Genomic DNA, 19,283 nt, shown 5'->3' on the forward strand with positions numbered 1-19,283 from the left:
CAGCATATCAGGTGTATCGATATTTTGAACCTTGATTTAAACCAATTTAAAGGACCTAATTCTCAGAATCTAGTTGTGACTTGTGACCCTGAAAACCCTTCAAACCTATAATGCGTAAAGATATGTATTGATACTTTGAATCTTTTGCTTTTACCTTCAATAGAAAATCCCTTTGGATTTTATCTAAATTTTACATTGTGTTTTAAGGAATTTAATGGATCTCACTAAACAATGGGGCATCAATCGAATTATGGAATTGAAGAATGTGATCCTGCCATTGATGAAGCATTTTGTTTTTAGCATGAGTCTTTGTTTAATTTCTCCACATGATAGTAAATAATATGTTTTCAAATTTTTGTACAATTTTTTTTTTATATTTCTACAAAAAATATTGTCACACTTACGTGTCCAAATGTTTTATACTTTTTTTTTTATTTTTTATACATTTTTACATTTTCATTTTTTTAAAATTTTATTATTATTTAACTATGGCGTCAAGGGCTGACATATTTTGACCCAAAAGGTTGAATTGTTGATTTGCCAACAAACAAGAAAAACAACTCTATTTTTGAGTTGGTTTTAAATTTGCATTTTTATTTCTGTCATCAATAAAACAATATTTTGTCATACTTATTTTTCTTTTATTTAATATGGTTAATTAACATAAGATTCAAAGAACGAATGGAAGTTAATACTATAAATAAAAGACTTAAAGAGAGGGAATTGAATAAGGAGAAATGTAGTAGTTTAAATTACATTCTGTGCCCTCAAAATTAGAGGGACTAAATTCAAAAATAGGGGTCTTCTAGTCAAGCACAAGATCAATGAATCTTAACAGGATTTAATACCTTAAATATATGACTTAACGAGAGGGACTTGAATGAAAAAAGTGGTTCAAATTACATTTATGTCCTTACAATTAAAAAGGAATCAAATTCAAATGTTAGGGTATTTTAGTCAAATAAAAGTTCTACTCTCATTCACACGTTTTCATAGTAGTATAGCTAAAAGTCATTTACTAGAGCACTCTCTATAATTTCACAGATTTACTTAAACCTATCATATTTTCATTTTACTAAAACACCCCTATAATTTACAACCTATTTATTTAATTGACTTATTACTATGAAATGCTTGTTTTGATATCTAAAAATAGTAACGATCACCTAAACAGTGGAAAATGTTCAAGGGCATTGGCCCATGAGTGTTTCTTCTAAAGGTACCCCAAACACTTGTACAAAAACAAAATTGGCCTAATAGATTTATTCAAATTGTCATTTTCCACTGTATCATCCAAGCCTTATCCCAGCCATATGCATGAATCCTATTTTACCTTTCCATTCTATTTAATTCCTTATCCATTGCTAGATTACAGAATCATTTCTAACTATTTCAACTCAAGTCCTTTTTTGTTTAATAGTCTTCTATGTACAGTCTTAGTCTACTTTCTCTCATTTTGTTATGTATTGGAGCTATTCTTAGGTTCTTTCAAATAATTTAATTTTTGACTCTATTTTTTCTAATTTTCCACTCATTCATCTTAGCATATGCATTTCTGCCACACTAGTTTTTTTTGGACATTTTTTTTGACTGCCCAACTTTCTGCTCTATACAACATAACTGGCCTCATAATTGTTTTATAAAATTTCCCTTCGATCCAAGTGGTATTCGTCTATCATACAAGACTCTGGATGCATCCCCTATTTTGTCCATCTTACTCTAATTTTTCTCTAATTTTATGGGTGAATCATCTTCAATCTCTCCCTTGTTATAAATTGTCCAACCAATGTACTGGAAAAGATCACATTGTTACAAGTAGTATGGAGAAAAGTGCCAGAGACTTGAAAACTGTAAGTATATCAGTGAGTGCTTGTACAATCTGTGTTTCTTTTCTCATGAAACAACTCAGAAAAGCAATCCTTTTCCCCAGCTTGCCGGAAAAGCAAGGAAAATGATACAAAGTCCATTTCAAATTGGACCAATTTCTGCAAAAACATAACCGAAATCTGTGGAGCATATTAGAGGGATCTGTGCTAATTGCAAACCAATAGTTGCTCCCTAACTTCAGGATTAAAGGACTTGATGCTAACTGTTAAGACAAATATTAGTTTCAAGCAGAAAGAGGGATGGGCCTTACTGCACTCTGGATCCGGCGGAAAGCAATCCGGACTCTCTCCTTCAAGGCCTCGTTTTCACACTCAACTTCACCATTCTTCACATCCAGATGAGCCACATTTCCATCAACAGTCACTAACAATTTTCCTTCTTCTCCAGCCTTGACTTCTCCAAATATGGATGCTAACAAGGCATAGATTATCTTCTCTGTTGTCTTGCCATCCTCCGTTTTAGCAGTCTCTGTCACTGCTGTGACCTTGGGAATTTCACGGCTGATATTCAATATGACGGCAATAATCGAGTCTGAAACCATGTCACTAATGGGGTCTGAGGACCACTGCAATGACACATGCTTCTCAGACTCTTGTTTCACCGTCACCCGTTCATGCACTAGCAATGAGGGGCCCTCAGATTCTTCTTCTGGTAGAGACTCTACACTTTCATATATCTGCTTGAGCCTGTGTTTTATCACACCAAATGCACCAGAATAAGGGACAGATATCCTCTGTGTGATGTTGGCAGTAGATAGCTGTGAGAAGACATGAAGATCTTCAGGTGCCATAATCTGATAAGTGAAACCTTTCTTTACCAGTATGCCACTGACAGTTTCACCAACTTCTGGGGTCTTCTCAGCCAGTCGCCCAATTGTTTTGGCCATCTTCTCTGAGTTGAAATACAGTTCAACAGATTGGCAGTTCTTTGGGGAGATGATTTTGGTGTTCTTATCTGCAAACTCTGTGATAAGTTTCTGTTTAAGCCTTGCCATCTCATTGGCTTCTCCATGAACTAGGATTATGTTAGGAGGCCTGAGTTCTTTCAAGAATGTACTTGTCTGCCCATAGTCAGCATGAGCTGAGAATGAAATGTAATGGACCTGAATGTTAAGAGGGGCAGTAAGGCCATTCATGAGGGTGACTTCCTTGGGCTCATTGATGATGGTCTTGGCTAATGTCCCTTCAACAACATATCCAGGTATAACACATGCATTCTTCTTATCTGAGCACCACTTGTCAAATAGCTGCCGTGATAATCCACTTTGCAGTCCACTTGGGCTTGCCATCACTACTGACGGACCTACATCATCGAAATTCTCAATGCTTTTCAATGGAGAAATGTGCTTAAAATCAAAGGGATTTGAGTTGGTAAACTGGGCCCGGATTCTATCATTCATGGAATTGATGTAAGTCTGGTATACAGCCATGCACCTCTTTGCAAGGGGGGATGCATAGTAGATGGGGATGTTATGAAGTTCAGGATGATTTGACCAATACTCATCAAGAATAAGGAGTAGTTCCTGGGCCCTTCCAAGAGCAAATGCTGGAATTAGAACACGCCCTCCCTGAGAAATGGTTGAGTGGATGACATCAGTGAAGCGTTTTTCCCTGACATTTCGAGGTTGATGGAGCTGGACACCATATGTGGATTCAATTATGCATATATCAGGAATGAACGGTGGGATCTCTGCAGCACGGAGATGGCGGTCTTCTTCCCGTGAATAGTCTCCTGTGTAAAGAACCTTCACTCCTGCAATGTCAACCACGAACATGGCAGCACCAAGAACATGACCAGCAGTGTAGCACCAGAAGCGGATTCCATTCACTTCTAGTGTCTGGTGGAAATCAATAACCTACATGAAGGAGCTATTAGATTTCTATGTGCATGAGCAGATATGCCCAGAAGTCGAGAACTAGAAAAGGTGGACTCCTGATATTTACAAAAGCTACCCATCAAGTACATTAAAAAGTTTGATTGCTTGCTGTTTCAATCATAAAATGAACTTTAAATGTCCAGCAGTCACAGAATGGTTTATGGTGCAACATATCTTCAAAAACAAAATACAATTAAAGAAAAGGTTTTCACCCTGCATAAAATAAGATGTTGACACACATCACATAAACATAGTAGGAAAGGCAAGACCACAGCTACAAAACTGATAAAAAGACAAGTTACATGATTCATGCATGGATGTGTAAAACTTACCAAATCAAATAACCAGCTTGCACTAATTTCAGACTACTTTATAGATAACCTTTCTTTTTTTTTTAATTGGTAATTTCCAAATAACTTGTGATGTCTAATATTCCATACTAACCTACTAGTTTCGACTGAAAGCAAACTGCCGCCACTTTGACAAAATGATAGAAGTATCTGGGCATATGTTGCACCCAACCCAACAACAGGATCTGCAGTTTGTTGCATCCTAAAGAATTTCTAAAAGTTCGAAAAGCAAAATTGCAGTATGTGTTCCTTGTATACATATATGCGCGTGCCTTTTTCCCATATTATCAACTTGTTTTTGGGGCCAAAACATCCATTTGTCTTCCTTTTTTCACACTTATGATGGGCCAAATTTTGAACCAAAATACATTGCAATGTGTTTGAGAGAACTCTTTTTTATTCCAATACAATGTGGGGTACAAGGCTGGTAATGAATAAGTGGACATAAGACGCACCTAGAGAGCCCCCTATCTCATGGATGGGCTAGATTAACCACAGGACTGTTCCATGTGGCAGAAATAGGCAGAATCTTGTATTAAGCTTCTGTACTTGAACTGGATTACAAAAACTCTGCCAGTGAGCTTATCTTAAATTGCAGGACCCAAGCCCGGATAAAGGACGAAGGTTGTGTCAGGTCGGCAGCTGGCATTTAAGACTTGCAAAACCCTTTGGATCTTGAGTTAATGAAAAAGCAATATTCATGTACTTGGCCCCATACAATTGGGATAAGGCTTATAAGATGACTTAACTGGATTACAAAACCTTTTTTTCTATAAGATACAGATCACCATCCAATAAATCAAATAAGAACTGTTTATTATTAAAGGCATGCTAATCCACACTGTCAATATTAAGAATAAAAATAGATATATAATTTTACTGAACACTGTAGATTTCAGACACAAATTGGTAAAAAGTAAACTAAGAAAATATCAGACAAATCTCTTTAGGTGTTTTTGAGTCCCAATGGTTCACCATTCTTATTTAGTAGGAATTTAACTATTGCTCCCAAAGAATCATTCCACACATGAAAGAAAGGAATATGGTTTGAAAATAGGGGTAACTGATTGGTATTTAATATCATGATCGGGTGAGACAAGTGAAACCAACTGAATTCTGTTCTATTTTCAAATGAATAGCCAAGTCATTTCCGTATAAGCAAGGCAACTACAACAAAACTGCTAAAAAAAGAAGAGATAGATGAGAACAGGAAAATACATATTTTAATTATAAATGCAAACAGACCTCAATTTTGTCCATGGAGCGAAGAATGTCTTGTTCATCATACAACATATCTTCAACTGAGACCTTGCTGACTTTCACATAATCAGACAAGAGAAGCCTGTAGATGGCCTTTGTTGCATGTGTCATAAAAACACGGCCTTTGAAGGTGGTCTAGGAAGCAGATATACTCTTAGACCATTGAACAAGGAGGACTACAAGAAATATTATCAGAAAAAGTTACATACCTTCTCCAGAAAATATGGAAGAGATGCAGCATGATCCAAGTGGAAGCTGCACAAGAACATCATCAATATATAGTGAGCCAACAGGGTTTAAAGTCAAACAACTAGAATTTATTGGTTATGTTGTAACATAGACACATATGCCAGTGTTTATTTGTTTGTGTGTATTCTAGCAGCTTGATTCACTTATAGAAGTATAACATAATAACATTAAAAATAACATGTATAAAATAGTTCCTAGAAGGCTAGAAGCATCATAGAGAGAAGAAATGCATTTACAATATTTGATCTTTAAATGTGATAGAGTTTTAATACAAGAGCCAGAGGAGTTTGATTAAAGGTTTACATGACCATGTATGCATGTTACCAAAAATCTTTTAGAGATAATGAAATCTTTTAGAGAGGAAATGCATTTACAATATTTGATCTTTAAATGTGATACAGAGTTTTAATACAAGAGCCAGAGGAGTTTGATTAAAGGTTTACATGACCATGTATGCATGTTACCAAAAATCTTTTAGAGATAATGAAATGTCATTGTAACATAACATAGTTGGTTATTGTAACATAACAAAAATCTTTTAGAGATAATGAAATCTTTTAGAGAGGAAATGCATTTACAATATTTGATCTTTAAATGTGATACAGAGTTTTAATACAAGAGCCAGAGGAGTTTGATTAAAGGTTTACATGACCATGTATGCATGTTACCAAAAATCTTTTAGAGATAATGAAATGTCATTGTAACATAACATAGTTGGTTATTGTAACATAACAAAATTCTTTTAGAGATAATGAAATCTTTTAGAGAGGAAATGCATTTACAATATTTGATCTTTAAATGTGGTACAGAGTTTTAATACAAAAGCCAGAGGAGTTTGATTAAAGGTTCACATGATCATGTATGCATGTTACCAAAAATCTTTTAGAGATAATGAAATGTCATTGTAACATAACATAGTTGGTTTAAGTTACAATGACAAACATTGTATGACATGGAATGAGCAGTGAGTCTTTCTTTACATAGCCAGTTTGGGTATATTATCATATCAGCAATAATTTTGGACTTAAAGAAATTCTCCTTTTGTAGGATAATTTTCAAATAGAACTGATTTTTTTCAAAGCTGAGTTCGTTTTTCAGTAGATTGGGAAGAACACTAGGTGGGTTATCTTGTCAAGATTTTCTCGAGCCTATTATAGATCACCGTCGCACCTTGTAAGATCAGGAAAATCTTGGTGGTGGATCTCCTCCCTTTTCACTTTGAAAATATATGGTTAGCACATTTATTTTTCCATTTGAAGTGTCAAATCATGGTGGGAGGAGGAACAAATGAATGCCAAATAGAAGGGATACAGGTTTGGGATGAGGTTTCATCTCTTGAGAAGAGAGTTGAATGTCTAGAACAAAGAATCTTTTGGGTCATTGGTACAAGAAAACTGAATTGAAGATTGGACAAATGTGGAGCTCTAAGATAAATGACAAAGGGACCAAAGAAGCTAGCACAAAGAGAGTTGGATTTAATCATGAAAATGGATGAATTTAGTTGGGGACAAAAAATTTAGATGCAAATGGATCAAAGTAGAAGACAGGAATTCAAAGTTTTTTCAGTGTTTAAAAAAAGAAAAGAAATATTGTATTTAAAAATTAATAATAAATGATGAGATGATTGCATTGCAACCAAAGGAGAAAGATTTTTTTTTTTTTTGATAAATACCAAAGGAGAAAGAATTAGGGGTGCCGAATGGGTGGGTTGGGTGTTAATTGACCCATATTTTCCCACTAACCCACTACAACCCACATTAATTGCTCATTAGTGGGTCAAGACCCACCCTGACCCTCACCCACCCTAATCCACCCACTTTGACCCATTTATGCACCGTACTCAACATTTTTTTTCAAAACACAGAAAAATGTAGGAAACACATAAATTGATAAAAAAATAAAAAATTATACATTTTAGCAAAGAAAGGTAGAAATTTCAAAAAACAAACACACAAAAAATGATAAATTTTTTTTTCAATATATATATATATCAGCCAAAAAACCAGAATTGAAAAAAAAAAACATAAAATGATAAAATTTTCAAAAAAGTATATATCTCAAATAAAAAAGAAAAATTGCAGAAAAGCAAAGAAAAAGATAAAAAGTTAGAAAAATAAAAAATTATATATTTCCACCAAATAAACAAAAATTGCAGAAAAAACACAAAGTTGAGAGTAATTTTCAAAAGACAATCAAGTATAATAATTTTCAACAAAAAATTCAACCCCATTAACAGAATACAATCAATCAATGCATCATCTCAAAAAGTAATTCCTATTATAAAAAAGTAATCATTTCTTACATTTTGAAATGATATGTTGATCCAGGAGTAAAGCTCATGGCATATAATTGGGGGGAAGAATTTCAAGGCGTAAGCAGTTCAGATCAAATTAAGGCTTAGATTGAGAATGCCTCCAAAAGCCGAAACCATTTTGAGTTCTGCTTCAGTGGATTAAATGGATTCCAATCTTGAGATGGCGTGTTATTGATTGTTTTCTGGGCATTTTTGTCAAGAGAAACCCAAGTGTGCATCATTTCCTGAAGTGACTGTTCAAGCTGCGGTGCTTTCTCCTCCAACTCAAATCTGTCCCATTCCCATAGCTGTAGTTACACTGCTCAGCATCATTTCCTCCGGTTTCAAACCCTAAACCTCCAAATCTTGCCTAACCTCCATGATTTTTTTTTTTTTTTTCTGGCGATGAGGAGAATAAGAAGAAGAGGGAGAAGGAGAAGGAAAACAAAAAGATGTGCCGAAATCAACTTCAGTGGTCGCTACAGCAATAGCTGCTAGCAGCTTTTCTCTCTTCTTTGCAACTGCAATTTGGTGTATTCAACGAGAAGCATCTCTGTAAATGACGATGAGTAAGAGGCATCTGACCCTATGGGTATCCTTGGCCCAACCCACCCTGACCCTTTTTCTATTGACCCAAATGGGTGACTTGGCCCATATTGATCCACTACTCAAATGGGTGGGTCAAAATTGCCAGCACTATATATGAACAAAGAAATATTATGTTTGCATGATTGGAAGGGGCACAAGTGCCTAACTGTCTATATGAGCAAAGGCAGTCAGTCCACCTCCAGAAGATATATCTCCCACTGCATTCTCCAACTAGCTCAAATACTTGTATTTTTAAAACTCCACTCTAACAAGTGTCTTTGGGGAAGGAAACAAAAGATCTAGGGGGTGTTAGCCAAGTAGCCAACATGTATGCCTTTGTTTTTCAAAACAAAAATTGCCAGAAAAATCAATATGATTTAAGTATGTATGACTATATGATGCCCAGGTATGGATATGGATATGAACATAGATAGGGAAATGGGGATATGACTCTCTGTTTCCTAAAATCCTGGAAACAGATATGGGTACTGGTATCCCATAACGTATGCTTATATCTGTATATAATGCATTTGTATCTAGTTTTTGAAACTAAATGTCACTTTTCAAGACTTGTTTTGATAAATAAAATTCATTAATTTTCATTAGAAGCAAAGGATAACATCTGTTACAAGCATCCCAGTGGGAGGTACGTGGTGCAACCTCACTCTTTAACAAAGAAATACAACAGATTTACAAACGGGCCCAGTACATCTGATCCCTCGTTACCCCTTGCTTAGCTAGAGAATCAGCCAGTGCATTGGCCACCTGTCCCACCCATTGTATGGTTAAAATCATCTGTTGTGTTAGGCATTTGAACTTCTTCATTTCATTTCGGTAACACCAAACCACTGAATCTGGGTCTTTTAGCCAACCCACCACCACCTTGGAGTCCACTTCTATAACCAATTTCTCATCTTTTGCAATCTAGGTCTATTACTAATACTTTTTACTCAGAATTAGGAATGCAGGCATCCCCTTTGCCCTGTATGTATAAACATCAGAAAACCCCCAGAATAGCTAGTTTTTGTTCATTCCCCCTTTACTGATCTATGAATCCAGGAGTATGTTATATATAGTTTTCTTGTCATATCTTTGATCTCCCTTAGGGTTCTTCTCTAGTGCCAAGTTCTCATTCTGTCAGTTTTCATCCATTCCACATTTCCACTAAAAATTAAGTTACCTTCCACCATCAATTTTGTGATATTTAACTGAACTCCAAATCTAATTCCTAGTAGGATTGCTAGCAACTTCACTCTTGTAGAGTTTCCCATGCCTATTGATCCTGAAAATATGGATTTGACATGGCCATTGCAATCTATAATTACTCCAACGTTGGAAAAACTAATCAATTTTCACTTCTTAAACGGGCCATAGATTGTGGATGGTATAGATAATAGAAGCTTCCTAGATTGCAAATTACTAACCCCCTGTTCAAGTAACCTACCTTTGTCTTATGTTTATGATTGCAGAAATTCATTCCATTCATTCCATCTGGTTTTCATAAGAAAAAAAAAAAAAAGCCTTCCCACAATAGGCTAATTGCATACCGTAAAACTTGTGATATTATTTTTTCATAAAATCCTCTAATATTTTCCAGTTTAATTTCACGATCACATGTATTGTACAGATTCTTTGCCAGTATATCATTTTGTGTCTTGATGGCAGAGAAAGAAAAAGGTATAGAAGTGGTAAATATGAAAAGGGAGAAGCAAGGGGGGATAAAGCCCCCCCCCCCCCCTACCCACAACCCAGGAGACCAATCTTGGATATCCAAGAATGCACAACACCAAAGATCCACCCAAAAAAAGGAACAAGGAACACCAGAGAACCACCAGATCCGACATTACCCACCTCAAAATGGCAAAAAAGAAGACCTAGCAATCATCCAAAAAAGAAACGAAACATAACTACTTACTGTGTAACAAGAAGCACATCAATTGTTGAAGGGTCAATCTCATCAAAGTAGGGCAAAGCAGCCATGCCCGAGTAAGCAGGATGGATTCCACAGTCGAACTACCAAGAAAAAAAGTGAGAAAGAAGAAGAAATTAGGTTTACAAACATGGCAACAAAATCAAAAAGGTATAACACACTCTTGAAACAAAAGAGTAGATTTGTCATACCAAGACAGTTTTTCCTTTGTAAGACATATAAACGCAAGACCGACCCACTTCATTCCCAGCACCCAGTGGTGTAACAATAAGTCGGTCTGACTCTCTCATCACTGATGAACTCTGTCTCTTCAGTGGCAGCGCTTGACCTGCTGACGCCATTTCTAGCTAATGTTCAACAACTAATATGCATCCAAGAGCTCAATTCACGTCTGCCAAAAATAAAGTCAGCATTATTCAGGTTCCTAGCAGGTTTAGTTCAAAATTGAAGACTCATGACTAAAACATTCAAAATCCTAAGAAGAAACCATATATTTTAGTTCCAGCGAAGGAAACAAAGAAAAAGAGGTGGAGCCCCTAAGGGAAACAATTTAATGCCATTGAAGAAAGAAATATAAGAGAGGAAGGAGGAGAGAGAGGGAAAAAGCATACCTGCGTGACTGCGTCGCTTGTTGCTTTCAAACTCGGTCATCCAAGCTCAAGCCTCAACAGAGGTTTCGTTCACTGTTCTTCTCTCCTTTGTAAAAGGACAAACCCTAGTAAAGAAGAAGAAAATAATCTCGTTGAGAGAGTGAACCAACCGCTAGACCGTGAAAACCCAGTCTAATGCGAATCGACCCAACGGTGTGGAAGTGGCTCGCTTTATAGGGGTGGCCGGTGACCAGGTGGCAAGACTTATCTGGTCGGACCAGGATGACTACTCTGGCCTGCAAATATTATGGTTCGGTCAGAACCTCATTGACGCGAAAACTCGAGTGTTTTCCTGCAATCCGTAGCAATGGTCGGCGTTTCTAAAAGGTGGGTATCAGATAAAGATGGAAGATCCAATCTACGATACCGTCGCCGAAGAGGGCTACTCCGCTCTCGTTGCCGGACAATGAGAAGAAGCTCGCGGATTCATCGTAGATGATGATGGTCTCGGATACGGCAACGAAGGGGAGGATGAGGGTTGGTCTCAAGCTTGCTTTCGTCCTTCGTCCGATGAATCAGAAGGAGAACTGTGAAAAATGCAAGAAGAAAAGATGGATAAGAAGAAACCACCTACCAAAAAGCCTTCAGCAATCTCCGCCCCCGCGGGTCTTATGGGGAAGCACCGTATCTTTCTCAATGTTCATTGCGAGGAGTTTTGTGCCCATTCATCCAATTAAGAGCGATAATCAACGCATTGTTGGTACTGATTTAGTTGTCAAATGTGAATTCACTACGGTCGCAAATGGTGATTCTGAAATGCGTTTCCAAGAAAATCAGAATCTAGTTCCGGGAAAGGTGGCACCCAGGGAATCGGATGGGGGAATTTTGAATTGTGAGATTGGTGCGGATTCATTTCCACAGTCCATGATTCTTCAACTAGAGAAAACATGGTTGCTTAGGGAGCATCATATATGAGTTAAGATTGAAGTAAATAAGATTCATCATTAAGCGCCACTACCAGATAGCAGGCTATATGGAAAGGGGAAAAAGGGAACACTACCTGTGAAGTGTGAAGGAGGGCCAAATTCTGTTCCTGCTTCCGAAGATAAGACAGATTTTATTAGTAGATTCTGATGGTTCGCTGCTTTTCCTACATAATTGATGCCTACAGGAGTTTGTGCTGCTAATTTGGAGACTGTCTATCTCTTCTGGAAGGTACTTAGCCACTTTTTTTTTTCTGTCATTCTTCTTATCTAAAGACTTATGATAGTTCCATCAAAGAGAGGGTAGGACTGTTACAGTAAATATATTGCAGGAGCACTGACTTTACATTTTCCTTATGAAATCATATCATGATTTTAATTTGATAAGATTGTCAGTCATCCTCTTTGGGTTATATCTTTTCCGAGGTGCTCTCTCTCTCTCCCCCCTCCCATTAACCAGTAGGAAATCTCCAAGCGGCGGGCTTCTCTTTGCCAATGCCATTAACTAGTAGGAAATCTCCATTGGACTCATTCTTGGATTGTGATTCCATCTTTTCTCTCTGCTTGTATCCAGAACGAATCTTTATTTAATGAAATTGCCTAAACAGGCTTCGGAAAAAAGTTACAGGGAAGGGGAGCTAAAGATACTTAACTCCCCAGAAAAGAAGTACAACTGATTTAAACACTCAGACCCTCACAATTGAGCCCAAAACCCAGAATTTCTAAAAACTCCTTGCCTAGCCAATCCATCAGCAAAGGAGTTAGCATTTCTTCTAACCCAAGTACATAGGACTTCCATATCCTTAATCGGCCACTTGAATTTTCTTTCCTCATTGCTGTAGCTCCACATCTTGGAAGTGTCTTCTTTCAGCCAATCCACAACAATTGCAGAATCTCCTTCTATAAGCAGTTTCTTGACTTGAATTTCTTTGGCCCTTTGTACCCCTTCCAACACTGCTAACACCTCAGCCCTCAAGGAGTCTCCCGCTCCAATTGGACATGTTAATATAGCTATTACATTACCTCTCTCATCCCTTAGGACCCTCCCCCCCAATACCTGAAGGCCCTGGATTCCCCATACTATTGCCATCAAAATTTAGTTTGATAAAACCATGAGGTGGAGGGTTCCACATGAGATTCAAAGTCTTCTTCCTTGTAACTGAGCTAGCAACTTCTTTCCACTTTCTTAGCATATCATTTGTTGAAAAATCTATAAACTCCTTCATTGTCTTCAGCCAGTGTATTACTCTTATATGAGTCAACTCTACCTAAGTTTCCAAGCCTCTCTCCTTTTCCAAGAAGATTCTTCCATTTCTTTCCTCCCATAGTGTCCAACAAACAGCAACTCTCACACATCTCCACATAATTCTTGATGTTTTCGTTGAACATTCAATAGGTGAAGAGGAAAACAAGTTTGGTGACTATTTGGAGTTGTCCACCTGTACCCAAATAAAGAAGCAAACCAATCCCAAATATTTTTTGCCAAAACACAAGATATTAGTAAGTGGTACCCAGACTCACCAGCAGCCTTGCATAAAGCACACCAGTGTGGAGATAAACAACTATTGGGTCTTTTTCTTTGAAGTAGGTCACTTGTATTGATTCTTTCAAGGAAAACTTCCCAATAAAAGCTCCCAACCCTCGGAGGTATAGGTTTACACCACACTTCCTTGACAATGAATGACAGAGCAAAAGGAATTTCTGGTTGTATCAGGACTTTAGATAAATCCTGCCACCAACTCATTAAAGAATCTTGGAAAACCACCACTTTTGGTTATGCAGCCTTTAAGCTTTCTAAAAAATTAGATGCCTTGAAGAAAGATTTAATTCATTGGAAGAAAAGCATTTTTATGGAGCCAAAAGAAAAATTACAAAATTTGGAGGATCAAATCTTAAATGCAGAACAAAAGAATTCCTACCAGAATCTGGATTAGCTTTATTTGGAGTATGAGGAAACAAATTGCCAATTGGATAGCTATTGGAGACAAAATTAATGACAGACTTGGTTGCAATCAGGGGACAAAAATACCAATTTCTTTCATAAAAGTACTCTTTCTAGAAAGAAGAGAAATTATATTGAGGGAATAAAAAATGATCAGAATATCTAGCAAAATTCTCATGCAGACATCACAAATACCTCCATAGATTACTTCAAATCCCTCTATACTTCTCAACATCTAAATGATTTGGAAGAGCTTTCCTAGGCTATTTCCCCTGTTCTTATTGATCAAGAAAATTTAATGCTCCTCCACCCTCCCACTCTTGAAGAAGTCAAATCAGCTTTTTTTTCAATAGGAAACCTCAAATCCCAAGGACCGGATGGGATGCCTGCCCTGGTTTTTAAACAATTATGGGAGCTAATGGGACTGAATATAATTTCAGTAGTTCAAGAATTCTTTCAAAATAAAAAACTTCTCAAGCGACTGAATCACACGTTCATTTGTCTCATCCCTAAAAAGGTCGATTGTGCAAAAGTACAAGACTACAGACCTATTAGTTTCTGTAACATAATTTATAAAATAATAGCTAAGCTAATAACTCATCGGCTTCGCTCCATCCTGGATAAGTGTATAGCTCCCAACCAAGTTGATTTTGTCCTAGGGCGTCAAATGTCAGATAACTCTATCTTAACTCTGGAAATGTTCCATTTTTTGAAAAAAAAAAAAAGGAACAAGTTATTTGGCTATCAAACTAGATATGTCTAAAGCCTATGATTGACTTCTCCTCAAAGTTATGTCTCTCCTAGGCTCTCTAACACTTTGTGTGATCTCATCAAATAATGTATTTCCAGTGTTTCCTATTTCATTCTTGTAAATGGTACTTCCGAGGGTCATTTTTATCCTTCCTGGGGCCTTCGTCAAGGAGATCCTCTCTCTCCTTACCTCTTTATTATAGCCATGGAAGCTCTTTCAAGACTTCTGTATAAAGCTGAACAAGAAGGGAAAATCCAAGGAATCCTCATTTCTTCCTCTACACCCAAAATCTCTCATCTTTTTTTTTGCTGATGATGTAATGCTCTTTCTAAGTGCCCATAGGGATGAACTTGATAATCTTGGTCAACTTCTAAAAACATTTTAGAATGCCTCTGGTCAAGTCATCAATTTTCAAAAATCTGGAATATACTGTAGTAAAAATATTCATCCTAGACTTCAACGTATGATTAGTAGGAAAATAAAAATTAAGCCCTTGAATCGACACTCTAAATATCTAGGCCTCCCTCTTTTCGGGTCTAAAAATAAACATACCAACCTGAACTATATTTTGGAAAATCTTCAAGCAAAATTAAGAAGATGGAAAGCTTCTGCCATCAACCAAGCAAGGAAGGTTGTCCTTATTCATTCAGTCCTTTAGTCAGTCCCCCTACATGCAAGGTCTTTAATTAAGTTTCCCCAGAAAACCATTGATAGCATTGAAAAAACCATATGAAGTTTTTGGTGGGGTGTCTCAAATAATAATAAACATCCTTATGGATGGTGTTCCTGGAACACCCTCTCTTTACCTAAATCTCACGGAAGACTTGGCTTTAAATGACTCAAAATAGTTAATCAAAGTTTACTGAAGAAAGTGGCTTGGAGATTACTTAATGAAAAAGATAAATTATGGTCACAAAGTTGGAAAGCAAAGTATCTCAAAAACACTATGTCATTCCCCTATTCTATCCCTTCTTTGGGTTCCATATTCTGGAAAGCTTTTGGTCCCCAGTTAATTGAGTTGGCCTCTAAATGTGGTCAATTGGTAAATGAAAACTCCTCTTTCCCTCTATCTCAGAGTCTTTGGATTCAATCTGAGGGTCAATTGTTTTGGATCTCTCAGCTTGTACCCCGCCACCTCAGCAATGCAAATATCACTAATCTTATGCAAGCAGGGAATTGGAACACTGAACTTATTCAGTCCTCTTTTTCTATAACTGAAGCCTCCAGAATCCTTGAAACCCCTATCTACCATTCCCTTAATACTATCTCTTGGATTTGGGTCCATCATGGTTTTGGAAAGTATTCAGTCAAACCAACTATAAAAAAGAATTGCAAGCTTCCTTGCCCAATGTCAATCCAGATCTGAAATTTTGCCTTGCAAATGTGTGGAAGTAATCTGTGCCTTGGTTTCAAATGTTTTTATGGCGTGTCTTAAATAATTTCATCCCAATAAAAGAATTGTTAAGACTTGATGATGCTTAGAAAAAGTGTGTATTTTGTAAAATTGAGGAGGAATCTTTATCTCACTTATTTCTTCATTGCCAATTTTCCTAAGCAATTTTATTCACAAATCCAAGGAATCTCCATGTCCATAATATGCTCCAAAGTTCTTGGGCGTCAGGCATTAGAAGATTGCATAATCTAATCAACGACCATGTTCTTTTCTTGCAAATTCTCAGTTGGCTAACTATTTCTTGGTACTTTATTTGACATGCTAGAAATGAACAACTTTTTCAAAATAATTTCTATTGCTCCTTCCTCAGTTTCTAAAACTGTGAATCAACTGTTTCATCTTTCTATAAATTTGAATGATGAATCTCCACCTTCTTTAAATCCTCCTTTGAATAATCATTTAACTCTCTGTTTGTCTCAACAAACGGTTTATCTTATATTTACAGATGCAGAAAGGATTTTGAGCTCCCTATATACATTTGGAATCATTATTGTCTCCAAAAATTTATCCTGTTTAAAAATCGTTGGAGGTCGCATTTCTTCAGTTAATTCAGTTCTTCAGGCTGAGCTATTTGGTGTTTTGCAGGCTTTAAAAGAACTTCAAAGCTGGAGATTTGAAGAAGTTTGTATATGTATTGATTCGCAATCACTGATAAGCTCCTTGAAAGATCGGAAGGAATATCCATGACTTGCCATTGGCTGTTTTTGAATTCAGAACTGTTATTAAGGAGCCTAAACACTGTTATGTTTTTGTATATAAATAGGAAGTTTAACTTAGCAGCCCATGAGTATCCCAAATAGCCAAAACTCACTTGTCTCTTTTTTTTTGTTAGCTGTAAATATCTTCAAGGGATACTCAGGGTTGAAGACTGTATTTCTCTCTCCTTTTGCTAATATACCTTTCACTTTTCAAAAAAAAAAAAAACTACTACTCAATTATATGAAGTTACTCTTAAGTACGTAGCTTCTCCATAACACTAATGATCAACCACCGCATCTCAATTCACACAATGCACCTAAATTGGTGGCTCCCATGTGTCCAATAATGATTTATACGTGTAATTATTTAATTGAATCGATTATTGAGTTGAGATGCAATTTACAACTGTTGTGTAGCTATAAATAAGGCATTTGAATGCAATAATAGATGCTTTTTTTTTCTCTACTCCGATTTTATATGTTTCTTAAAGTTGATATTTAAAGTGTGAATTTCCCAAATCTCTTATATAAGCCTAGAGATACCTCCGAGCGTTTCTTTAATGGCACAACTTAAATGTTGATGATGAGTTTTGGAGTGACAAAAGCAGAGAGAGAGAGAAAGAGAGAGAGAGACTACACATACAATTATTGAGGTTCGATATCCTTTATACAAGGTTTAAAATTTCGATATGATACGCCCGATTGTATCTTTGAAAAACCGATATAGGATATGCTTGGAAATCAGACGTTTCATTTTTTTTTCATGTGTATCGGACCGACATCAGGGGCCTATTGGGGCATATCAGTAGCATATAGACCAAAAAGATATGACAAAAAACTAAAAAGAATTAAAGGGGAAAAGCAAGTGTGAATTGTTAATTTTTTTAAAGATTTTTCACATTTTGAAAAAAATATATGGCAAAATAGGTAATTTTTTTCAATCTTTTATAATATCTTGTGATTTCTTTCTTTTCTTGAATGTTTAAATTTATGTTGATCTAAATTTCTTACATTCAAAATCACAATTTTTTGTTTTGTGTTATCAGTAGATTTATGGAAATTTCATGAAGATATTTGGGGAAATTATAAATTAACAAAAAATTTGAAAATGTAATTTGCTCACTGCCTATAAAGACTAAATATGTTTTAGATCTATAGATTTATCTATCATATTCAAAGAGCAATTGAAATTTCTTCTTTAATATTTTTTTTGTTATTAGAATTAAAAAAATAAATAATAATTAATTGTATTTTATCGTTTGATCACAATAATTGAATATATTATAATTCTATGGATGATCTATTATATCCACAGACCAATTGAAATTTTCTTCTTTAATAATTATTTTTTTATTTTTTTATTTTTAGATTTAAAAATAAATAATTAATTATATTTTATCATTTGATCACAATGATTGAATATATTATATTTCTATGGATGATCTATCATATCCACAAAGCAATTGAAATTTCTTCTTTAATAACTATTTTTGAATATATTATATAATGTTTATTTATTTTTATATTTTTGGAAATAAATAATAAATAATTATTAATTATATTTTCACATAGAAGTTGTGCCAATGCATGTTTTATGATTGGATAGGAGAGTTGGGTTTTTCTCATCCCATAAATCATTAAAACTTAAAGAATTATAATTTATAATTTATAGTTAAGCATAGGATTTTTAATGAAATTAAAATTAGCTATAATATATTTATTTATAAAAATATTAAAATATATTAATTTAATGTATATACACCTCATTGAAATCTTATATTTAATATTATTGATGTATTTTTATAATTTATTAAAATACTTATAATATTTTCAAGCGTATCTATGTATATCCTAATATATCCAAAGTATCCCCATACATCTCTTAAAATAGTCTATTCACGTCTGCCAAAAATAAAAGCAGCATTATTCAGGTTCCTAGCAGGTTTAGTTCAAAATTGAAGACTCACGACTAAAAACATTCAAAATCCTAAGAAGAAACCATATATTTTAGTTCCAGCGAAGGAAACAAAAGAGGTGGAGTCCCTAAGCTAAGAAGAAAAATACAACGCCATTGAAGAAAGAAATATAAGAGGGGAAGGAGGAGAGAGAGAGAGAGAGACAGACAGAGAGAGGAAAAATGCATACCTGCGTGACTGCGACGCTTGTTGCTCTCAAACTCAGTCATCCAAGCTCAAGCCTCAACAGAGGTTTCGTTCACCGGTCTTCTTCTCTCCTTTGTCGAAGAACAAACCCTGGTAAAGAAGAAGAAAATAATCGCGTTGAGAGTGAACCAACCGCTAGACCGTGAAAACCCAGTCTAATGCGAATCGACCCAACGGTGTAGGAGTGGCTCGCTTTATAGGGGTGGCCGGTGGCCAGGTGGCAAGAATTATCTGGTCGGACCAGGATGACTACTCTGGCCTGCAAATATTA

The 19,283-nt window shown here is 35.8% G+C and overlaps 1 protein-coding gene across 2 annotated transcripts; it reads right to left on the bottom strand.

Moving 5' to 3' along the window:
• Window positions 1-1,821: 1,821 nt before the first annotated feature.
• CPSF73-I (cleavage and polyadenylation specificity factor 73-I) lies at window positions 1,822-19,179 on the bottom strand. Of its 2 annotated transcripts, none has more exons than XM_088947662.1 (7): window positions 18,996-19,179; window positions 11,045-11,148; window positions 10,625-10,824; window positions 10,419-10,516; window positions 5,583-5,628; window positions 5,359-5,508; window positions 1,822-3,742 (listed from the first exon to the last, which is right to left on the bottom strand). In XM_088947662.1, the coding sequence occupies exons 3-7, from the start codon at window positions 10,772-10,774 to the stop codon at window positions 2,111-2,113; spliced, it is 2,076 nt and encodes a 691-aa protein (XP_088803788.1). In that variant the 5' UTR covers window positions 10,775-10,824; window positions 11,045-11,148; window positions 18,996-19,179; the 3' UTR covers window positions 1,822-2,110. The 2 variants fall into 2 exon arrangements, with proteins under 2 accessions (XP_088803788.1, XP_088803783.1); XM_088947657.1 differs by having other exon boundaries at window positions 11,045-11,610.
• Between the last annotated feature and the right edge of the window lie 104 nt (window positions 19,180-19,283).

Source organism: Nelumbo lutea, chromosome 1, assembly GCF_056320005.1.
Source record: "Nelumbo lutea isolate HS-2025 chromosome 1, American lotus-T2T, whole genome shotgun sequence".
NCBI classification, from domain to species: Eukaryota; Viridiplantae; Streptophyta; class Magnoliopsida; order Proteales; family Nelumbonaceae; genus Nelumbo; species Nelumbo lutea.